Genomic DNA, 22,464 nt, shown 5'->3' with positions numbered 1-22,464 from the left:
ACTGAGTGACTGAACATGCAAACGCAAGGGCCTGCCCACCTGAGAAGTACTAGATGTAAACTAAACTCACCCGGGGACTGAGTTTAAGGAAACATCTTTTGTTCCTAGCTTACTAAAAATGTTTGAAGCCAAAAATGACCTTTAATTTTATCAAATGTCTTTTACTATTTATTTAGATAATCATATTTTTTCTCATTTTTCTTAATTATATGCTAAATTATATTAATAGAGTTCCTAAACATTCATTCTTAGAATAAACCCTTTATATAATCAATAAATAGTGTGTAATAGGACTAAAAAATTTTGATTTCAGCCAAACTGAGGGCTATAGCCCAAAAGACAGCCTCACAGAGACCTGTGAGGAACCACTCCAGAGGAGCATGGGTTTCAGCATAGGTTTATACCTTGTCAGAACAAAGAACATCAGACAAGTCAGAGACACATTTCTTCAAGATTAAAAAAAAAAAACAAAAACAAATCAGCATGTACACAGCCAGTCAATATGGCCTTGGCTCCTGGGAAGGAACTCTTATCATCAAGGGAGTACCAGCATTGGAAGGAAGGCATTTAATCTTTATTTTTAACATGGACATTCTGTACTTCTGGTCAGTGCACCTTATTTTTTTTTTAATGATTAAAACAGATGTACAATGTATGTTTGCTAGGCCACGAACAGGCTGTTTTAGTTAGCATAAAATTCCAGTTAAATCATGTACAAGCCAGAATGACTTCCACATTCCTCAATATGTAGGAGTTTCTCCTATCAATAGTCATAAGCAGTTAATTGAATTTCAATTAATAAGTAGGTAGGAAAGTCTTAAAATAACTTTAGGGATGCAGATGTCATCATAGGACCTCTTACTTTTTTAATATAGAAGTTTATTTGATTTACAATATTAGTGTCAGATGTACAGCATAGTGATTCAGTATTTTTATAGCTCATACTCCTTTAAAGTTATTACACAGTGCTGACTATATTTCCCTGTGCTGTACAATATATCCTTGTTGCTTATCTACTTTATACATGGTAGTTTGTATCTCTTAATCCCATACTCCTATCTGGCCCCTCCCCTCCCTCTCTCTACTAGTATCTTCTAGTTTGCTTTCTATATCTGTGAGTCTGTTTCTGTTTTGTTATATGCAATATTTGTCTTTCTGTCTGACTTATTTTACTAAACATAATACACTCCAGGTCTATCCATGTAGTTACAAATGGCAGAAATTCAATTTTTTTATGGCCAATAGTCCATTTTATATAAAAGAATCTCTTTCTTGAAAGGTCATTTTGGAAGAGCTCATGTAACCATGCTGCAGTATATACAAGAATGAAAACCTAAAAATCATCAACTAGTGTAATTAGGATTAATTAATGTGTACTTTTCTCTCCTGGCAGAGACAAACCATGTTTGTATCATCTATGTTATATCTGTTGTGATATAAGGAATTTGGGAGAATTGAAAGCAGCTTTGATCTCTGCCTTTTTCCTTCAGATATTTTGTTTGTTATTTATTAATGCTTTAGCTTTTCTAATATGACTTTGAGAAGTAGTCACATACTTTGTAGACTGATTTTTTTTTTAAAGACAAAGGAGAATAAATATTCTTCTTCTTTCCTCCTCCAAAATGCAAGGGAATAAGAAATAAAGAGACTTTGCATTTGCAAGACCTAAAAATAATTTTAAATATTTAATTGTTTACTTTCTGAAAGAGGAAGAGAGAGGAGAAATGGAATATGAGACTTGGTTGTAAGGACAAAAATCAAAAGTAGGCAAAGGATCAGGGTAGGAAAAGATAAGAAGGAAATAAACCAGAAGAAGGCAGATACCAGAAGTAGGAACTCTGAACTTTACTCTGTTTATCTGCACTCTAAAACTCATTTCTGCAGGTATTCTACGAGTCGAAACACAGTCTCATCTTTGAAAATACAAAATATCAGTCAACCATGATAGCCATAAAGTAGTTGTGTATGATTAAGTTTCAGCCACAGATAGTGACAATTTTTTTTAATAAAGACTTACTAAGATCTGATTGATAAACAAAAAACTCGACATAGTTAACATATCCAATTTGATGAGTTTGGACATGTGCATACATCCATGAAAACCATCATTGGATAATCAAGGTAATAAAAATATCTATTAACTCCAAAAGTTTCCTTAGGCTCCTAGGGGTTTTGTTGTTTGTTTTGTGGTAAGAACATTTAAAATAAGTTGCAGATATCTCTTCAAGACCCTGATTTCTATTCTTTTGGATTTGTACCCGGAAGTGAGACTGGTACATCATATAGTAGTGTGAAGTTTTGATGACGTTAAGTGTATACGTCTCTTTGTAGGGATAACTCAAGTTTCCAGCAGCTGTTACCCAAACAGCAAATATTAGAAGGAACTTAATGGGTCACAATTGGAGCTTTTGTGTGTGTGTGCTCCTTTTAGTTATAAGGGAAAAATTCTCTTGTGTTACCAGCTATTTGTTTCACCCCTTTGTCTCATTTTTCTTATCTGTCTTCTAGACAGATTTTGAAAAAGAGATTGGAGAGTGGAAGAAAGGTTTTAAATTGTTTTCTGGCATCTGTCAGTAGGACTTGGGTAGGGCATGTTTTTTGGCTCTCCTTATAAACACTTGTTAGCAGAGGGCTAATGAGGCTGGCTAGGCTAGTGGTTCGAACCCCTAATCGTGTGCTCTGTTACATTCGAAAGCCTGTCTCTAAATAGTCATTGAATACATACCTTTGAATGTGAGGACAAGTGAACACAAACCTACCCAGTTCTGGAAGAAGTCCAGAGTACATACTCCGAAGGGTTAGTAGCAACATCTTTACAGAAAAAGGACATCCCATGGCCCAGTTGGAAACCACAGAAAATGCTTCAACTAATTCAACACGCCTCACTTTTCCTAACCAATCACCTTGTTGGCTTTATTCTCTCCAAAACAGCCATTACTAATCAGAATCAGCTTCTCACCAAGAGCTAACAACAACACAGTGATTTCTGCTGGTCCTTCTCCTCATGCTTATGGCCCCCAGTATCTGGATCTCTGAAATAATCTTGTTTGTGTTACAGAGCTCTCACCTGGAAGACAGTGAATCCGCAGCGTTACTTTGCTGTGAATGTGAAGACTCAGAAATCTTTAGTGATTCCAATGTACGTAGGTATTTGTCTTTCTACAGCCTTTGGTGATTCAGGTGAAAGCTTTTAGAGTAAATTTGGCTCTTCAGCGCAGTTGAGATAGTGCCAATTATTTTATCTTTATCTGTTTGGCCTAACTCAGCCAAATAGCTTGAGAAGGCAAATAAGTGACTTGCTATGAGTGTATGTATAAATAGTCTGGTATATGTGTATTTGTAATAATCTCCCCTCAAAGCATATCTATCGAAGTAGATAAGTGCTGTACCCTGGAATCTTAAGTAAGTCTCCTTCACTAAGGAATGTGATTGTTTTTGTGGGGTTTTCACATTTTTTTATGGTCTTTTCCCTGTGACAGCTGGTATTGGTGCTGCCACCTGACCTTTATTCCCCACATACAAAGACTTAACATATCCTGGCTATTGATAACATTAAGACAAAGAAGTGTTATAAATCCTAGAGAGTCAGCCAGATCATCTCAAACTTAGAACTATCTCACTACATTTCATGAGGTATTGTAAACTGTATTGATCTCATCTGGAGCCTGGGATGCTACAGTCCATGAGGTCGCAAAGAGTTGGATGTGACATAGCCACCGAACAACATCTGATCCCCAGCATACTTTTCTAACTATTGCAAATTACCCACAGACTCAGGCTGAAGTTAGAGAATGACTTAAGTTGACTACATACCACTTTCAGTAGGATAACTGCCTTTGCAAGCCATAGTTCAAACTAGGTTTTACAAACCTCGATCATAAAATCTGGGTTCTGTTTATTCCAGAATGCTTATTGTGCATAGTAGATATAGATATAAGTATTGGTAAAGTTTCATCAATGGAAACTCTCTCTCAAAGTTGTGCCTATCAAGTATACCAGCATAGTACTGTCTGCTTTAAACTGTCTTTACTTCACCTTCATGGCACAGTGAAGGTAATCATTGGTTTAAGACGTCATTCAACCATTATGTTGATTAATCTGGTTGCACTTCATTCAGCACTGATGAAGAGTCTGAAATGGCATGAAGTCAGTTACTGTGACTCACTAATAACTCACTTCCCTAGGACTTGAAAACAGTGAATTCACATGAACACTCATTTATTATCTACACGTAGCAGATGACAGACTGAGGGTGGAAAGGTTATATTCTTTGCCTAGTGTTGTGTAATAAGCAGGAGCAGCGCTGACATCAGATCTTAGCTGGCAGCCGTCAGTGAGCGCATTATCGGCAGGCAGCATCATCAGTGATGGAACGTGTACTGGTCTCCGTTCATGTAGTATCCTACAAGATTTATTCGGTTCAGTCTGCAGTGGGGTCCTCTGCACTTGGACTGAGGATGTTTTTAATCCTTCTTGTTTTGGCTGATTTTTGTCTTACAGAGATCGGTGCATGGCAGTCCACATAAAGATTTTTATGAAGTTGGACACATGGGGAAAAGATTCTAGTTTTAATAGTTTTCTCTATTAGGAAAAATTAGATGGGTATATATATTTGCAGATTACTCTGGATTGCTTGATTTTTAAAAAATATTTATTCATTTATGTACTTTTGGCTATGCTGGGTCTTTGGTGCTACAAGCGGGCTTGCTCAGGTTATGGAGGGTGCACGGACTGTAGGCACGTGGGCTCGGTAGTCACAGTTCAACGACCCTAGAGCATGCTGACGTCAGTTGTTGTGGCGATTGGGCTTAGTTGCCCCATTGCTTGATTTTATTGCCAGAACTTTCAGTCATTTAAGTCAGATTTGTTGCGTCTCTGAGAGGCAAAAGTGGTTTCACGTACTTGACTGGTTTCACCTGTGGAGGTACTGGATCCTCTTGTTTGTTCGAGTATTTCCCACACTTTTTTTTTCTCACCTTCCCATTCCCACTCTCCATATTAAAGGAGATTGAAAGGGTTCTTCCCAATTTGAAGGTTTAAACTGAAAAGCAAAATTATTTGCAGAGCAAACTGACTGAAATCCCCACTTTGGATTTTCTTCAGAGAAAATGTTAGGGATCTTGGTAACTATTTGAAATAGAAGTTAACTTGTAATGAAAAATAGAAGATAAAGAACTTTTTCACTCAACCTTGGGATAACAGAAATATGAACTTTGGTCAGCTATATTCATTGCTTTACTTATGCATGGATGCATTCATTTTCCAAGTCTTGATTGATTCTCATGTACAAATTCCCAGTCTCAAGGCTGTGGGAGTTAGGCATAAAATATCAAATCTACCCTAAGAGCAAACATACAGCTACAAGGTAAATAAGGTCTGAGAATCGAATGTGAAACGTGGTGACTGTAGTTAACATTGTATTTTATAATCGAAATTGCTAAAAGAGCAGAACTTAAATGTTTTCACCAATGTGTGTATATATATATATAACCTGTATATATACATATATATTTCTTATGTATAGATATACTCACCAATACCAATATATATATATATACATAAAGTATTAACCAGATGAGGGGAATCGTTTCACAATGTATTCATATATAAATCACCACAATGTACACTTTAAATAGCTTACAATTTTATTTGTCAATTATACCCCCAGTAAAGTGGAAATTAAAAAGAATTTACTCTAGGAGAAAGTATAATCTACTGTTCAACGGATTAGTCTCATGGGTATTCATGGAAATGCAGTACCTGGGGAGAAGAGACGAGATCTGTGGGTGAGTGGAAGGAGATTTGGCTGGAGTCAGAGAAGGGATGAGGGCTTAGAAGAGAGCTGGCTGCCTGACATCTCCTGAGGGTTTCATGAAAGAGAGGAGAGGAATGTAGAGAGACCTCTGCCCCTTCCCTGGTCCCACTCAGCCTCTAGGGAACCAGATACAGGGTAGAAGCAGAAGCAGCTAGTTCTCCCTGTGCTGTGCACAGGGTCTCGAAGCCTCCATAATGGGCGGGACTGCCTGCCCTAGAGCACGGTGACCCTGTGAAGGAAGAAGACACTGGCCCAAGCAGCAGGAGCTTCACTTTGGCTCCAGATAAGAAAGAATGTAGACAGGGACGAGAGCAGGTTGGGTACCGGTGGCTGCAGCAGCCCCTGAAGACCCCTGAGGGTTCTCCTCGTTTCCCGTCCTCATACCTACTGCTCTCCTGCCTTGAAGGAAAAGAGCTCTGCCTCACCCAGGTTTCCAATTATGGTGATTGTGGGCTTCAGCCGAAACAACTGGATTCATCCCCATTGTAGGGTTATTTCTTCCCTAGCCTATAGGTGAAGAAAATGCTTGTTGTGTTAGTTTATCTCTTAAGAATACAAGTTAATTCTTTCTCTCCTTTCTCTGCTCTTCTGACTCCTCCCCTACCCCACCAGGCAGGAAGAGGGATGGATACTCCTTTGCTTGGATATTATATCCATGGAGGGAATGTACTTTCCCTGTGTGCAATCAAAACTCATTTTGTGTTTGAATAGCCCAGTAAAAGGGAGAGGTGTTAGCCTTTTGTTATTAAAGAAAGAAAAGGAAAGATACCCTCTAGAATTGAATGTGGAGAAGGCAGATGAAAAGAAAGGAAAATCTAAAACGTAAAAACTATTTGGTTTAGGGGACTTCCCTGGTGGTCCAGTGGCTAAGATTCCATGCTCCCAGTGCAAGGGGCCAGGGTTCAATCCCTGGTCAGGGAAGTAGGTCCCACAAACCACAGCTAAGACTTGAGGCAGTCAAATGAATAAACAACAAAAAACAAACAAACAAAAAAAAAACCTATTTGGTTTAGAATACTTTACATTTTTAAACTAGGTTTGCAAAAAAAAAACAACTATGTTTGCATTCTCTTCTGGTGGGGGCAGGTGTCTCAGAATATAACAGTACCCTTCTAGTGGCAACATCTATGAAGGTTTTCACATGTAGTGGGGTAAGAGAATTGCTTTGGGAGAGAGAATATTTAACTTGGCTAATACTAAATTGAAGATGAAGGATTATAGAATATTAATAAGCTACTAGCATTAAGATAAACCCTGGTTCAAATAAGTAGCCAGCCTATGGTTTGAAGATAGGAGTCTTAATCTTCAGGTTTCTTTGGAAGCATCCTAGTTTTCTTGTCTGTTTTAAGTCTTAGAACATGGTGGTAGTGGTGTTTAGTTGCTAAGTCATGTCCAACTCTTTTTGACCCCATGGACTGTAGCCTGCCAGGCTCCTCTGTCCCTGGGATCTCCCAAGCAAGAATGCTGGAGTGGCTTGCCATTTCCTTCTCCAGGGGATCTTCCCAACCCAGGGATCGAACCTTTGTCTCCTTCATTGCAGTTGGGATTCTTTACTGCTGAGCCACCAGGGAAGCCCAAAATATGGTGTATGGAATGATAAAATTAATGAATGATTTGTTGGCTTAAAAAGTAAAACTACACTTAGAAGGGGAGAACTGCTATTGCTAGGAAATCTACTTTTCTAAAGCTCTAGAAATTGTGAGCACAAACAAGATGTTTGTAGATAAACATACAGCTACAGTGATAACAAACTGGTTGGATGGAAAGTGATGATGGTATGTGGGCCAGCGAGCATGTGCATCTGGTCATTTCTGATGATTCGTGTTGACCCTCTTTTTTTCAGCTCCCTGTACTGTGTGTGTGTTTAATTTCTTTTTCAGACTCACTTGCAGAGACACCATTTCACTAGCCAACACACACAAATGTAAAAAGAATTTAAAAAGGGAAATTCGTTGCTAAGGCGGTGTAGGTTTTATTACGAGTTTCAAACGGCCAGTTAGCCAACAGCGAACAGCTGTCTGACCAGAGTTCAGAATGATTTGAGTTTGCTCTGCCTCACTTCTGCTGCATAGCAAAGAGATTGCTGACTAGAGCACCTGGTCAGAAAACAGGTTAAAAGTGTTGCTAGTGGCAGAAACAGCTTCACCATTAACAGTATTCCTCCTTTTTTCCCTTGGAGGGACTCTTATCCAAATCATTATGCCAGTATAAAGCCTCCTATGATAATTTTTGTTGTTGTTGTTCCAGAATAAAGCATAGCTCAACTGTTTTTATCCTAGAATAACAAATGAGAACTAATTTTCAACTTTTCTTTTTTTAAAGTCTTAAGTGATTTGAAGAGAAATGGTGCTGCTGCTACTGGTGCTAAGTTGCTTCGGTCATGTACAACTCAGATTTGTAGTAATCTTTGGTACAAAGGCTACTTTTAAAAATTAGCTTTATGGTTTAATTCAGTGGCTCTCATCATGGCTGCATGTTAGAATCATCTGGTGACCTTTTAAAATAATTTAATAACAGGGTCTTACCTCAGTCCAGTTAAACCAGGATCTCTGAGTGGGACCCAGATATTGGTATTTTTTAAAGGCTCCCAGGATTATTCTAATATGAATCTAGGATTGTAAAAGTGAAAGTGTTAGTCTCTCAGTCGTGTCCGACTCTGCAGTCCAATGGACTGTAGTCTGTCAGGCTCCTCTGTCCACAGAATTCTCCAGGCAAGAATACTGGAGTGGGTTGCCATCCCGTTCCCCAGCGGATCTTTCCAACCAGGGGTTGAACCCAGGTCTCCTGCATTGCAGGCAGATTCTTTACCATCTGAGCCACTAGGGAAGGATTTAGAACCACCGTTTTAACTCTAGCTATGCTAAATTTTTTTTACCTCCAGTCAGAGCTCCAATCTACAACATTTGTAACATCTAAAGAGTGAGTAAAATGTAAGATGGAGTGGAATAATAAGAGTTGACTGTATGCATTTGCTGCCTCAGGTAGAATGCAAATTTTATTCAGTGAAATTCCCTGGCTAGGCTTCTGTTAAAAAAAGAAGGAAGATACTGAAATTAGGTCCGTCAAATCCTCAGTAAACCTGTGTCAGTGAGGGGTAAAGTTTTCGACGAGACTACTGAGCCTTACTCTTCTTGAGTCAACAGTGCTAGGAGCTGGCATAGAAAAGAATCAAAGAGCCCTTTTACACTTTGTGAATTATATTTTTATTAAAATAAAATATACATACAGAAAGGTGTACTTTTATGTTTATCTTGAATTTTCACAAACACACTAAGAAACTGTGTCACCTGGACCGAGATCAGGAGACTGAGTGTTACTGTTCCCCTCCGCCAGTTCCCCTCTCTCCACCACCCTCTCCGTGGTTCCTTCCCATCACTACTCACCCTCTGGCCCTCACCCCCTAGACATAACCACTCTCCTGACTTCTTGACCATATGATTTTTATGTAGGCATCAGGCTATGCTCTTTAGATGACCTCTCTGAACTCCAGAATCAGGGATAAGCATTGTGTAATCTTTTTTAAAAAATCTAATTGGAGGATAATTGCTTTACAATGCTGTGTTGGTTTCTGCCATACAACAACATGAATCAGCCATAAGTATACATATATCCTCTCCATCTTGAGCCTCCCCCTGCCTCCCGTCACCCACCCCTCTGGGCATCACAAAGCACTGAGCTGAGCCCCCTTTGAGATGCAGCAGCTTCCCACTAGCTGTCTGTTTTACACATGGCAGTGCACATTTGTCAGTGCTACTCTCTCAACTCGTCCCACCCTCTCTTTCCCCCCACTCCATGTCCACAAGTCCATTTTCTACATTTGCATCTCTATCCCTGCCCTGCAAATAGGTTCATCAGTACCATTTTTCTAGATTCTGTATATAGCATCATGTAATCTTTAAAGAGTTCAGGCTAAGATTCCAACATCGTGAGTCAGAGTCCCAGGTCATAGTTGAGTCACTCTTACTGGCTGTGTGACTCCACTAAGCCTCACTTCCCCCATCTGTAAAACAGGTGTAACAATAGCACCTGTCTCATAGAGTTGTTAGAATTAAATGAGATGGTTTCTGGGTCTGGCACATTATCTGTGCTGAGAGCAGAGGCAGATATAGGATCCCCTGATGTCATCATCTCTTCAGCAGAGTCAAGACAATGCCACTCTTGTCTGTGAGTACAATTAAGTTCATAGTCCAGCTCTGGGGGAAGGAGGAGGAAAAAGTGGGCATCCTGACTGTCTTTGCTTCTCTTCACCATCCTTGGTTTGGCCTGTGGCATGACTGATTCGTGGCAACCTGTAAAATATGTTATTTAAATTCATAAAATGACTACTGAAAGGCCAGGAACTTTTTCTTATGCATCTTAGTATTTGCCATAGCACCTGGCACAGTGATTTGCAAGTTGCATGTAGTTTTGTGTCTTGGCTAAAGGAATCTGAAAATGATGCTTCCAGCACATCTTGCTTTCCATTGCTGGATTTGTATTGGTCTGGTTTCTGGTCCTTCTTTTGGCCAGAGACATATTTTTGAGACATCTGGCATGAGAATATGCAGAATGTAGCAGTTAAACAACTGCAGGCATAAACCAAGAACTTGGCCTGATGTATATAATCAATCAAGTAAAAGCTCTAGCTCTGTTAGCCTGCTACCATGAACTGAGGCCAAGGCCTGATCAGGTATATTTTCCCTTTGTTTTGGTTTAGGAGAACAAGTAGAGCAGGAGATGGCAGGACTTTGTAGGTTTTTCATTAATAAAATTGTACAGACTTTTAAAGAAAAAAGTTATAGCTTGAAAATAATTTGCCCTTTGAAAGGTTAGTGAGACAATTTATTGAGCATTTACTATTTGCTGGATGTGCTAAGTGATTTTCCTATAATGTAGTCTAAAATCCAAGTCTCTGAGCATAAGTACTTTTAGTATTTCCCATTTAAAGTTGAGAAGACATAAACTTGCCTAAAATATGTGAGCATGCTAATATTGGGACCCAAGTCTGCGTGACATTGCCTGTTTGAGCTCTTAACCTTATGCTGGATTGCCTTTACCCTTGAATAGAATGTTATTCTCCTGCTAGGAGGTCAGGAGCAAATGGAATAGTAGGTCTTAACTCTGGCTTTGCAGCAGAATAATCTGTGGAACTTTTCAGAAATAAGACAATCAAATCTCACGTTAGCAAGTTCCTAGTTCAGTGAATCTTAGGTAAGCTCAACATTTTTATTCTTTACAAAGATCCATAGGTAGTTCTTTGTGCAGCCAGAGTTAAGAATAGTGATTCATAGAGATTTCATCAGTTAAGACTCTGAGCTCTCAGGTTTGATCCTTGGTTAAGGAACCAGATCCTACATGCTGCAACTAAAGGTCCACATGTGCAGCCAAATAAGTAAATAAATAAAAATTGATGAATATGTTTTTAAAAACTTTAGTACTTTGGACTTCCCTGTTGGTCCAGTGGTTGAGGATTTTGCCTACCAATGCAGAGGACATGGGTTTGAACCCTAGTACAGAAGATTCCACGTGCTACAGGGCAACTAAGCCAGCCACAGCTACTGATCCCACTCTTTAGAGCCCATACGCCGCAACAAGAGAAACCACCACGATGAGAAGCCCGCGCCCTGCAACTGGAAAGCAGCCCTTACTCGCTGCAACTAGAGAAAGCCCGGAAGCAGCAACCAAGACCTAGTAAAGCCAGAAAAAACTAAAAATAAAGATGTCTTAAAAAAAAAAGAATAGTGGTTCATAGAAGTTCCCTAGGGAGGAATTATAAGATTACAGATTTGGGGGCATTTGAAGACTGAATTTGGAATATTATAAAGACATATTGTTGTTAGAAATGTAGAGAAAGAGGAGGTTGCTTAATAACAATCAAGTTTTGTGTTTTAGGAAGTAAGATAGTATTTATCACCAGAAATTGGACTTTATAGCCAGATTGATTTTCCGTCTTTCTATGAATTTCTAGAGTACTGCCACTGTTACGCTCAAGCAGTCCTCCCCAGCTTACTTTGCTCTCCCAGTCTGTTCTCTCTGTGCTGGGGATGAAATCCTGATTTCAGAGCTATTAGGCAAGAACTGTTAACCTTGGAGAGAGCAGCAATGGCTCTGATTAAGATGTCATGGGAGAGTTGTAAACTTAACAAATTCTTAACCTCAGTGGATCTTGTCTTCTGAGTTCCTCCTAATGTCTTTTGTTTATGTTTTTGTAACTTCTCAGTGTGCTTTGGCGGTAGGGGAGGTCTAGTAATTCTTCCTTTCACTTTACAATTAAGAAAGTTAAGTTACGAAGGCCATGACTTCTGAGAACTGTAACTGAAATAATGGCTAACATTTGTTAAGTGCTAACCGTGTGCCTTACTCTGTCCGAAATGTTTTTACATGTACTATCTCATACTACATCTCTGATATGAGTAGTTATTTATCCCTGTTTTGAGATAAGAAAACTGAGCTCATATATTCTATTCTTACTTGAGTGTACTCTGTGGCAGTTACCATGCTAAGAAATGAGTATCCAGTGATGAACAAGTCAGACCCTACACTTATGGAACTTACAGTCCACTGGGGAAGACACATGATAAAAATCAAATAAGAATTCAGTTTCAAAATGTGATTGTGCCATGAAGAATACAAGTGGGGAAATAGTAATAAAGAATAACGAGGCAGAATTGCGATTTAGATAATCAAGAAGGGCCTCTCTAACATGGTGATATTTTAGTTCAAAATAGTCATGAAGTTTACTTGGTGTCATATCTAGTAAGTAGTACATTTCAAGTCTGATTCTGAAAGCTCTACTCACCATGCCTGCTGCCTACTTGAAACCTACCCCAGTTTTATGACTCTCCTCTCTGGTCTGACCAGCATTCATACCATGACACTGTACCAAGTTTCCAGAAGGGGCATCCTAAAGGAAGAAATTACAGCAGTAAGATAATTTTTTCAAAAGAAGTTTGCCTCCTAAAATCATTCTTTAAAAAGAGCCCTAGGAGGCAGCATAGAGAAGGGGGAGCAACAAGGATGGCAAGTAGTGTGTGAATGTCAACAAATGATAGAGAGATGCAAAGAGGCTGAGCATCTCTGCTGCAAATGCACTAGATACATTTGCACAAGGAAATGCCCTCTTGGCATGCATGGGCCTGGGTGGATGTTCCACTTGGAATCAACCTCTTTATTTCCTGGCCTTACTTGAACTTAATTTGAAGGCCCTGATCTAGGGAACCAAGCAGAAGACTGCTCATGGAAGATGCTGAGAAGTGTTAGATGGTGCCTAGAACCTCAAGGTGCTTGAAAAGAATGTAGGAGGAAGGGAAACCGTTCCTGGGGAGGGAAAGGACAGAGAGAAACAGTCTTGAAATACCATCTTGAATTTAAATGCTGCAGTCTTCTTCTCACTCTGTTGTAATGCTTGATTTGCCAAGTTACTGTCTTAGAATTTTCCAGCAGAGGCCTCTGCATTGCCCTTTGCTCCAAAAGAATTTGTTCGCTTACTCTTTTTTCTCCCAGGAAATAACATTTCTTCGGGTGGTCAGTTCCTGTAGAAGTGTGATGCAAGTTTTTAGATTCTGGATTATGAGCCTAACTATTTAGATGTAAATAGTGCCTAGTGTAATTTTCTGTTTGGAAAAGATTTGTGCTTGATACTCACATATACTTCTTACTTGATTGTATTGGTAACGGTTATAAATTGATTAGATCTTGGCAGTCTGACAGTTTAGTTATAATAATGCTCAAACTCTTTGACCCAGAAATCTAATTCTTAAAAATTTCTTCTGAAGAGATCATTTATATGTAGTAACACAGTAATGAATATGTTTAGTATTAGGATAGACGGAATGGTTAAGTAAACTATGGTAATATTAATTCAGTGGAGCCATTAAAATCAAAAGCATGAAAACTAATTCTGTGAGAAATTATATTTGAAATGTTAAGTGAAAAAGTAAATAAATGGAAAAGTTAAGTTGCATCTCTACCTCACTCTTATGACAAAATAAATTATAGACAAATCAGAGAATTAAAGGGCTCAGATGGTAAAGACCATGGCATCTGGTCCCATCACTTCATGGCAAATAGATGGTGAAACAGTGGCTGATTTTATTTTTTTGGGCTCCAAAATCACTGGTGATTGCAGCCATGAAATTAAAAGACGCTTACTCCTTGGAAGGAAAGTTATGACCAACCTAGAAAGCATATTAAAAAGCAGAGAAAAAAAATAAAATAAAAAGCAGAGACATTACTTTGTCAACAAAGGTCTGTCTAGTCAAGGCTATGGTTTTTCCTGTAGTCATGTATGAATGTGAGAGTTGGACTATAAAGAAAGCTGAGCGCAGAAGAATTGATAGTTTTGAACTGTGGTGTTGGAGAAGACTCTTGAGAATCCCTTGGACTGCAAGGAGATCCAACCAATCCATCCTAAAGGAAATCAGTCCTGAGTGTTTATTGGAAGGACTGATGCTGAAGCTGAAACTCCAGTCCACTCCAGGATTCTTGCCTGGAGAATCCCGATGGGCCAGAGGAGCCACGACTGAGTGACTAAGCACAGCACAGCACAACAAAGAATTAAATGTAAAAAAAATCAATATTACAAGTTAGAACATACAGGAGAAACTTTTTTCATAATCTTGGAGCAGAACAGACTTTTTAAAAAATGTGATACAAAACTCAGAAACCATAAAAGAAACATTAGTAAATTCAAATATAAGAAGTCAAACCTTCTACATTAAAGGATCCTGTAAACATACAGCACTTTGGGAGAAAGATTTTCAACACATGACAGAGATTTAATTTCTATAATACATAATGTGTTCTATAATTTTTTAAAAGACCACAAGCAAAACAACATGCAAAAGTAATTAACAGAATTTCACAAAAAAGGATATACCAATGGCTCTTCAACATATGTAAAGGTATTCAACAGTCTTCATAACCAATACCATTTTTTACCTTTCAGATCAGCAAAGGTCAAAAAATTTTGATAATTGCGTTGTGTTGGCAGAATCACAGGGGAAGCAACATTGCTATTTATTGTTGGTGGGGTGTAAATTAAAATTGTCACCATTGAGGGCAATTTTAAATATCTATCAAATTTTTGAATGCCCCTAGCATTTGCTCCAGAAATTTCACTAGGAGAGATTTATCCTCCAGAAATATTCCTGTATGTATAAAACTTGAAATTCAAAGCTATTCATTGCAACATCATTTATAATAGCAAAAAATTAGAAATATCCAAAATGTCCATCTTGGGGTTTCCATATGAACCAGTGTGAAGTTATCTCCTATTGTGAAAAGATACCACCAAGACAACAACGTCAAGACACAAAGCAGTGTGTATCATTTGTGTGAAACAAACAAAAAACCCAAAACCAAAACAGTAGTGAGAAAAGAATATATTTAGATTCTTAAATACGCTTAGATTGTATATGGTAATATACAAAAAATGGAAAACAGCAATTGCTTTTAGGGAGAAGAACTTGGCTGGGAAGCAGATATAAGGTAGATATTTATTACTCTATCATACTGTCCTTTTTTGAAATTAAAAAAATTATTGAAGTATAGTTGACTTTGAATATTAATTTCAGATATATAACATAGTGATTAAGTATTTTATACATTCTGCACTATATAAAGTTATTATAACATGGACTGTTCCCTGTGCTGTATATTATATCCCCATGACTTACTTATTTTATAACTGGTAGTTTGTACCTTTTAATCCTCTTCACCTGTTTCACCCATCACCCGATCCTTGGTTTTCACTGATCTGGTACTGAGCCTCTATCGTGAACTATTCTGTACTATTTAAACCACTAAAAGCAGTGCAGAACTGGCCTTGGTATTTCCTTCACTGGCTGTAGTGACACTTCCCTGAGTGGTCCCTGTGCCTTAAGGGCATGACCTTAGTTTTCGTGTTTCGTGTATATGGTTTAATTAAGTTCAGTTGCTCAGTTGTGTCTGATTCTTTGCGACCCCATGGACTGCACTATGTCAGGCTTCCCTGTCCATCACCAACTCCCAGAGCTTGCTCAAACTCATATCCATTGAGTTGGTGATGCCATCCAACCATGTCATCCTCTGTCGTCCCCTTCTCCTCCTGCCCTCAATCTTTCCCAGCATCAGGGTCTTTTCTAAGGAGTCATTTCTTCACATCAGGTGGCCACAGTATTGAAGCTTCAGCTTCAGCATCAGGCCTTCCAATGAATATTCAGGACTGATTTCCTTTAGGATTGACTGGCTTGATCTCCTTGCAGTCCAAGGGACTCTCAAGAGTCTCCTCCAACACCACAGTTCAGAAGCATTGGTTCTTTGGCACTCAGCTTTCTTACGGTCCAACTCTCACATCCCTATAGGACCACTGGAAAAACCATAGCTTTGACTAGATGGACCTTTGTTGGCAAAGCAATGTCTCTGCTTTTTAATATGCTGTCTAGATTTGTCATGGCTTTTCTTCCAGAGAGCAAGCATCTTTTAATTTCATGGCTGCAGTCATCGTCTGCAGTTGCCCATGGAATTCTCCAGGCAAGAATACTAGAGTGGGTAGCCATTCCCTTCTCCAGGGGATCTTCCCAACCCAAGGACTGAACCCATGTCTCCTGCTTTGCAGGTGGATTCTTTACCGACTTAGTCATCAGGGAAGCCTGTGTATATGGTTACCTTTCACTTATTCTTTCAACAGATATGTACAGGGTACATCTGATGTGCTAAGACACTGTGCTGGTTGCTGGGGATATAGTGTACATATGACAAACATGGTCCCTCCCTTGCAAATTTACATTTTCCTAGAGAAAATTGATTAAACAGCTAATTATTCAGTGATTTTATAAATTTTGATTGTGATAGATTCTGAAAAGAGGAAAGCATACCATCCTGTGAGAATATGGCCAGACGAGACTGACCTGCTTAAGGTTAGTGGTCAAGGGAGGGCTTCCTTGGAGAACTGGTGTTTTGAATTGTGCTCTGGAGGATGAGTCAGAGTCAACCAGAGAAATGTTGGGTGGAGAGAGTGGGGAAGAAAATATTTAGAGGTCAGGAAACTTATTCAAGAAATCAAAAAAAGGTCAGTGAAGTTGGAACATAAAAAATATGGAGGAAATAATACAAAATGATGCTGGCAAGGTCAGCACAGGCAAGATGATGCAGAGCCTTGTAAACTAAATTAAGGATCTTAGACTTTATTACTCAAACAGGAAAAAACCCTTGAAGAGTTTTCAGCTGGGGGCATGAATAGGGTACCATTAGATCTACCTGGCTTTACTATGAAGAATGGACTTCCAATGGATTGATTGATTGATTTTAACCATAGACAGTTGGGGCATTGTGTGTGTGTGTGTGTGATTTGATTTGGTTAACTCATTCGTTGGGCGACAGTGCTCTTAATAAGAAGGCTTCCCAGATGGCACAGTGGTAAAGAATCTGCCTGCTAACCCAGGAGATGCAGGAAACGTGGGTTTGATCCCTGTATTGGGAAGACCCCCCCTGGAGGAGGAAATGGCAACCCACTCCAGTATTCTTGCCTGGAGAATCCCATGGACAGGGGACCCTGGCAGGCTGCAGTTCATGGGGTCTCAAAGAGTTGGACACAACTTAAAGACTGAACAGGCATGCACACTCTTAAGAAGAGGGAGGTTGACAGAAAGGCAGTATGGTGTGGTAGTGAAGAGTGTGTGACTAGATAAGTTTCTTTCCTTCTCTAAGTCTCAATTTCTTCATCCAGAGAATGGAGGTAATAAATAGTATTTCTGCCTCCTGGGGTAATTTTGAAGATTGAATGAGATAATGTCTGTGAAACACTTAGATTAAGGTTGGGAACACTGTAAACCTTTATTAAATGTTAGCCACTGTTGCAGTCTAATAATCTCATGAAGGGATTAACTGCTGCTCTGAGAACCACCCATTCTTGGTGGCCCATGGAGTAGCTTTCCATCCAGCAGTCAAAAGTGGGCTTGTCTAGCCATCACTGCTGAGATGTAGTCATCTAGCCTAGTCAACTGGTAGAGAAACATCACACCTAATGTTTAATTTCACAAATGTCGCTTGGAGATAGAAATGAAAGCTGAGGACTGGTAGCTTGCTTTAACCCTAGCTATGGTTTTACTTTGAAGCTGGCTTTTGAAAGGTTTCTAACACTTGCAGGAAATCAATAGAATGTAGTGTGTTGCTTGGAAACACCCGTTATCTCTTTGTTTCCCACAATACTAGGTAACTAACATGTATAATTATACAACTGAGCAAAGCTTCAGGTTGATCAAGGTTAATTGTTGACAGTATTTGAAATGTTAATAACGTCTCCTCTAAAACCGCTTTTCCAAAATAGATTGCTCCAGCTTCACAAAAGGTTTAAATGCCACTGATTTCTTCATTCAGTGAGATGTAATTCTAGGCCTGGAAACTGGGAGCTTCCAATTTAATGTTTTCTAGGAAATCAGTGCCCAGAAAATGTGTTTTCTCCTCTGCTTTAAAGTTTGCCACATCATGTGATTATAGAAATTCTCATTGCCTGACTTGTGTTATCATTGCCTGTTCTCTAAAATTACACATTTCTGCCTTTGATTTATTTTGTGGAACTAAGCAGAAGGGCTAAAGCATGCTGTTTTTTAGGAGCCCTGGGAAGTTTGGGTAGGTGGGAATCTATTCTAAAAGTTTGCAGTGGATTCAGTCTGCCTAAAAAGTCTTTTTGTGTTTAAATTTGTCTTCTATCTTGAGAACATAGGAAGGCAGAATTTTAAAGGGAGTTTTGCTGCCAAATGCTACAGAGGGAAAAATTAAAAGTTTCTTATGTAGTCAATGAGAGTTCCCTGCAATCAAGTTTACTTACTGAATTTGTCAGAGACTTCCTGTGGTGAGATGGTTCACAGATGGTGGATAATTCATTTTTAAAATAAAAGTGAGCTTTGTGTCTTGTTCTTTCTCTTGTCTAACATGATGTCTCCCCCTGCATAGCTGCCTTTTCTGTCTCTCTGCTCTAAGGAAAGACCCAAAAGTATTAGCTAAATTGTTCTGGCAGCTGAGAAAGTACTGGGTGAGGAAGGAGTTGACCAAAAATAGGGCTTTCCCTAGCTGTTGCAGGAAGATAAACAGAGGTTCTACCATATGTAACTACCTTCTTTAAAATGATTAACTAATGTGTTATGTAGCATTACTATTAAAACCTAACGTGGTGTGGTGATCTAAAAAACGTTCGCATATAGATTCTGTAGCTGTTGGTTTTTTAATGTACTCATTCATTTGTTTTTGTTTTTCTTTCATTGCTTTGTGTTTTCCTGTCCAGCTTGAAAAAGCTCTATTGGGGAATGTAGCACGTCCCAGTGTGTGTTACCTGGAATTTCCTGGGGACTGAACATGTAATTCCTGTAGAAATTTGCTTACCTAAATTTTAGAAGAATGACCATGTGGGAAAGCAAAGTTTATTTTATGTGTTGACTGTTATTTAAAATAGGAAAAGGAACTTAATCCTCACTCCTCTTCATCAACCAGTTAGTATGTATCATACACTGCTATAGCTGCTTAAGGTACATCTGTAAACAAGCTCAGCAAGCTCTGCCCTGTAAAGCTTGTAGTTAAACGCCTGTTACCATCTCACCTTCTGCTTCTGCCAAGGGCAGAGCTGGGTTCAAACCCAGCATGACTGCATGTTTCTCTGACCTTGCGAAGTTACTACTCTTTTAAGCGTAGTAATCAAGTTGGCATGTTATCATTCATTTGGAAAATCATTCATTCATTCATTTGGAAAATGAATGGTTCTTAGAAGTCATCCCTTGCATTGGTTCTGTAAGATGAAATTTTCTTGTTAACTACTTAGATTTGTACTCAGAAGAGCTTTATGCAAAATAAAGAAATTTTGTCCCAGAATTTTCCTATATATGTTCCCTAGTGTGTTCTTGCAGCTGACCTGGCTTAACATCAGCAACAATTTGTAGTAAGTAAGCCAAGACCACATGAGTTTATGTTTATAGAATTTAATCTCACACATCATCAGAGTTGAGGGGAACGATGGAGGAAATGAAATAACAGAAAGCTCTAGGTATATAGCTGCTACGTTTTTGGTATGGTCTGCTTTCCTTCTGGGAGCTTATATGCTCTACTCCATGTGATTCTAGTGGGGCTGACAATCACTTGGCCCTGCTTTTCTACCACTGGGATGGTCATATGCCCATACACCCATGTCAGACTGGTCAAAGTACCCCTTTTCCCTGGATACCATGATTGGTCCACACAGGGTCAATTACAGTCATGTTGAGAGAGATATGGATGCTGGGGGTAAAAAGTTTAAGTTCTGTTTTCTGGACTCTCTGCTTAAATGAATGATATATGCCTGGTATGGTTGGTGGTCATCTTACTGCCACATAGAGATAGTCAGCATAAGAAGAGGAAGCAGGCAGAGCCCAACGAGAGAGGGGGAGTAGAGACCGAATAACATCATTGCAATTTTTTAATTCCTCTTGGATTTACCAGTTACATGAACCACTAGCTTTTTTGTTTTCCTTAAATCACATTTCTTCTTGTATAATTGTGGTATAATTGTGTGTATAATTCTTGTATTATTGTGGTAATCATTTGTGTTTGCCAATATTTCTGGGTCTCCTTACTCTGGATAATGGTAGGATTATACTTCCTTGAAAGTTGGGCATGGTCATGTGACTGCTTTGGCAAATGAAATATGTGACTCTTGTCTCTTCTGGATGGAAGCCTTGAAGAGCTGATGCTTAACTCATTATATTCAATTCTCCTTGCCATAATGACTAGTCATGTTCCAGATAAGAGAGGGTAACATGGAGCAAAATCTCCACCAACCTAAGATGGACATGTAGCACAAATGAGAAACTTACTGTTTTAAGTCACTGAGATTTTGATGCTGTGTTATTATAGTCCATCTAACTTGATAATTGTTTGGAATATATTTTTCTATATTAAAATTTTCTGGGACTTCTCTGGTGGTCCAGTGGCTAAGACTCTGCATTCCTAATGCAGGGGGCCAGAGTTTGGTCCCTGGTCAGGGAACTAGATCCCACATGCTGCAACAAAGACCTGGCACAGCCAAATAAGGAAATATTTTTCAAAAATGTAAATGATTCAGGTGAAAAGATCTTTAAGTATGCCATCTAAAAACACTAATGTCCGCAGAATGAGATTATTAAACTATTTAGTATACATAGTTACTGTTAGTTAAGCATTAAGCTACAAGGCTAAAAGTAAACAACAGTGTTTCCTGGTGGTGGTGGTGTTTTGTCGCTAAGTCTTATCTGACTTTGTGACCTGTAGCCTTCCAGGCTTTTCTGTCCATGGGATTTTCCAGGCATGAATACTGGAGTGGGTTGCCATTTGCTTCTCCAGGGGATCTTCCCAGGGATCGAACCTGTATCTTCTGCATTGGCAGGCAAATTTTTTACTACCGAGCCACCAGGGAAGCCATTTCCTAGTTTACCCTACAGAAACTAAATCTGCTTTTAGGGCTGTGACCTCTGACCAAATTATAGTTGCCTTGTTTCATATTATGTGGCAGGACAAAGTCTATAATGATAGGTGTTTAAAACTCAGACACTATGTAAACACTCTAGCCTTACCCATGACAATTTCTCTTATGTGGCCAGGACAAGGATGGAATCTCTGTAACCGGGCCTTGCTATCTGAAAACAGAGAAACCAGACAGGTAGGAAGAAATGGTTTAAGGACAGATCAAACGGTCTGATTTGCAGCTGCATGTGTGTGCTGGACTCTCCAGCTTATGTGAGGGACAATATATTCTCATGGGCAAAGCACAGTAGTGATCTATCATTTTCACCTGTTGATGCTTTAATTTTTCTACCTTTCAAATAGAAATAAAAGGTTTTTCCTTCTCTTACCTCTCCTTGATGGTCCATATGGGAAAATATGGTTTGTAATATATTTGTCAGGAATCTTGGTGGAGAACAACAGAAACTGGCTTAAATAGAAAAATAAAGAGGTCATTTGTTGTTGAAAATAAAGGTTTGTTTGTTGTTTCATGTAGCAGCCAATCAGAGGGTACCATCCTTCCCCAGCCAGAGGTTGGCTTAAGAGTGACCATGTGTAAAGTTCAGATGAGAAGACAGGGTGCGGGGTCACGTTTGGGGAGGAGATCACTGGGACAGTTTTCTACATACATAAGAGAAACAGAGGAAGAACTGTTTTCTTCAGCTGACTGTTGTTGATAAATTCTACTGTGATTTTGTAATCATGTGTGTTCAAAATGCAAAGTGCAGCATTCCTAATGTCCCTTTAAAAAATTTAAACTATTGTTTATTTTAATATATCACTTGAAATGTCTTGAAGTCATGTCTGTTTGAACCTCCCCACCAAGTCAGTTTATTTTTATATAATGCATAGATTTTATTATTTATAATCTGTGTTTCATCTGTCTAGAAAACATTTTTCGCTTCAGATTTCAGTGGAGTAGAACTAAAGTATTTAATTTTTTCACAATGATACCATGGCACTTTTTAAGAGTTTCCAAGGAAACCTGACAGAAATTGCCCTTTAGGGGAAAGAGAGTGGTCTCACTGATGTCCCAAACTGTTTGATTTCATAAGTAGAAATTTCAGCTCACCATTAGTGCCAACACAGCAGCGTGAGATGGTTGCAGTCATTTTGCAGATGTGATTAGGTAGTCAAGATTAGCCCATTTTATTGGTATGGTAAGTATGGTCAGTCTAGATCCCACT

General features: G+C 39.0%; 1 protein-coding gene across 4 annotated transcripts in view; it reads left to right on the top strand.

The window, feature by feature from the left end:
* SSH2 (slingshot protein phosphatase 2) overlaps nucleotides 1–22,464 on the top strand; it is a 229,106-nt gene that overhangs the window by 57,574 nt on the left and 149,068 nt on the right. For 3 of the 4 annotated variants that reach the window (XM_043903261.1, XM_043903260.1, XM_043903263.1), the window contains exon 2: nucleotides 3,059–3,139. The exons of the other annotated variant lie outside the window; for it this stretch is intronic. In XM_043903261.1, coding sequence (XP_043759196.1) covers nucleotides 3,059–3,139 — 81 coding nt within the window. The remainder of the gene's footprint in view (nucleotides 1–3,058; nucleotides 3,140–22,464) is intronic. 4 annotated transcript variants of the gene reach the window in all.

Source organism: Cervus elaphus, chromosome 5 (assembly GCF_910594005.1).
Source record: "Cervus elaphus chromosome 5, mCerEla1.1, whole genome shotgun sequence".
Taxonomy (NCBI): Eukaryota; Metazoa; Chordata; class Mammalia; order Artiodactyla; family Cervidae; genus Cervus; species Cervus elaphus.
The sequence above is the reverse complement of the archived record's forward strand: the minus strand, read 5'-3'. Positions and strand labels throughout refer to the sequence as shown.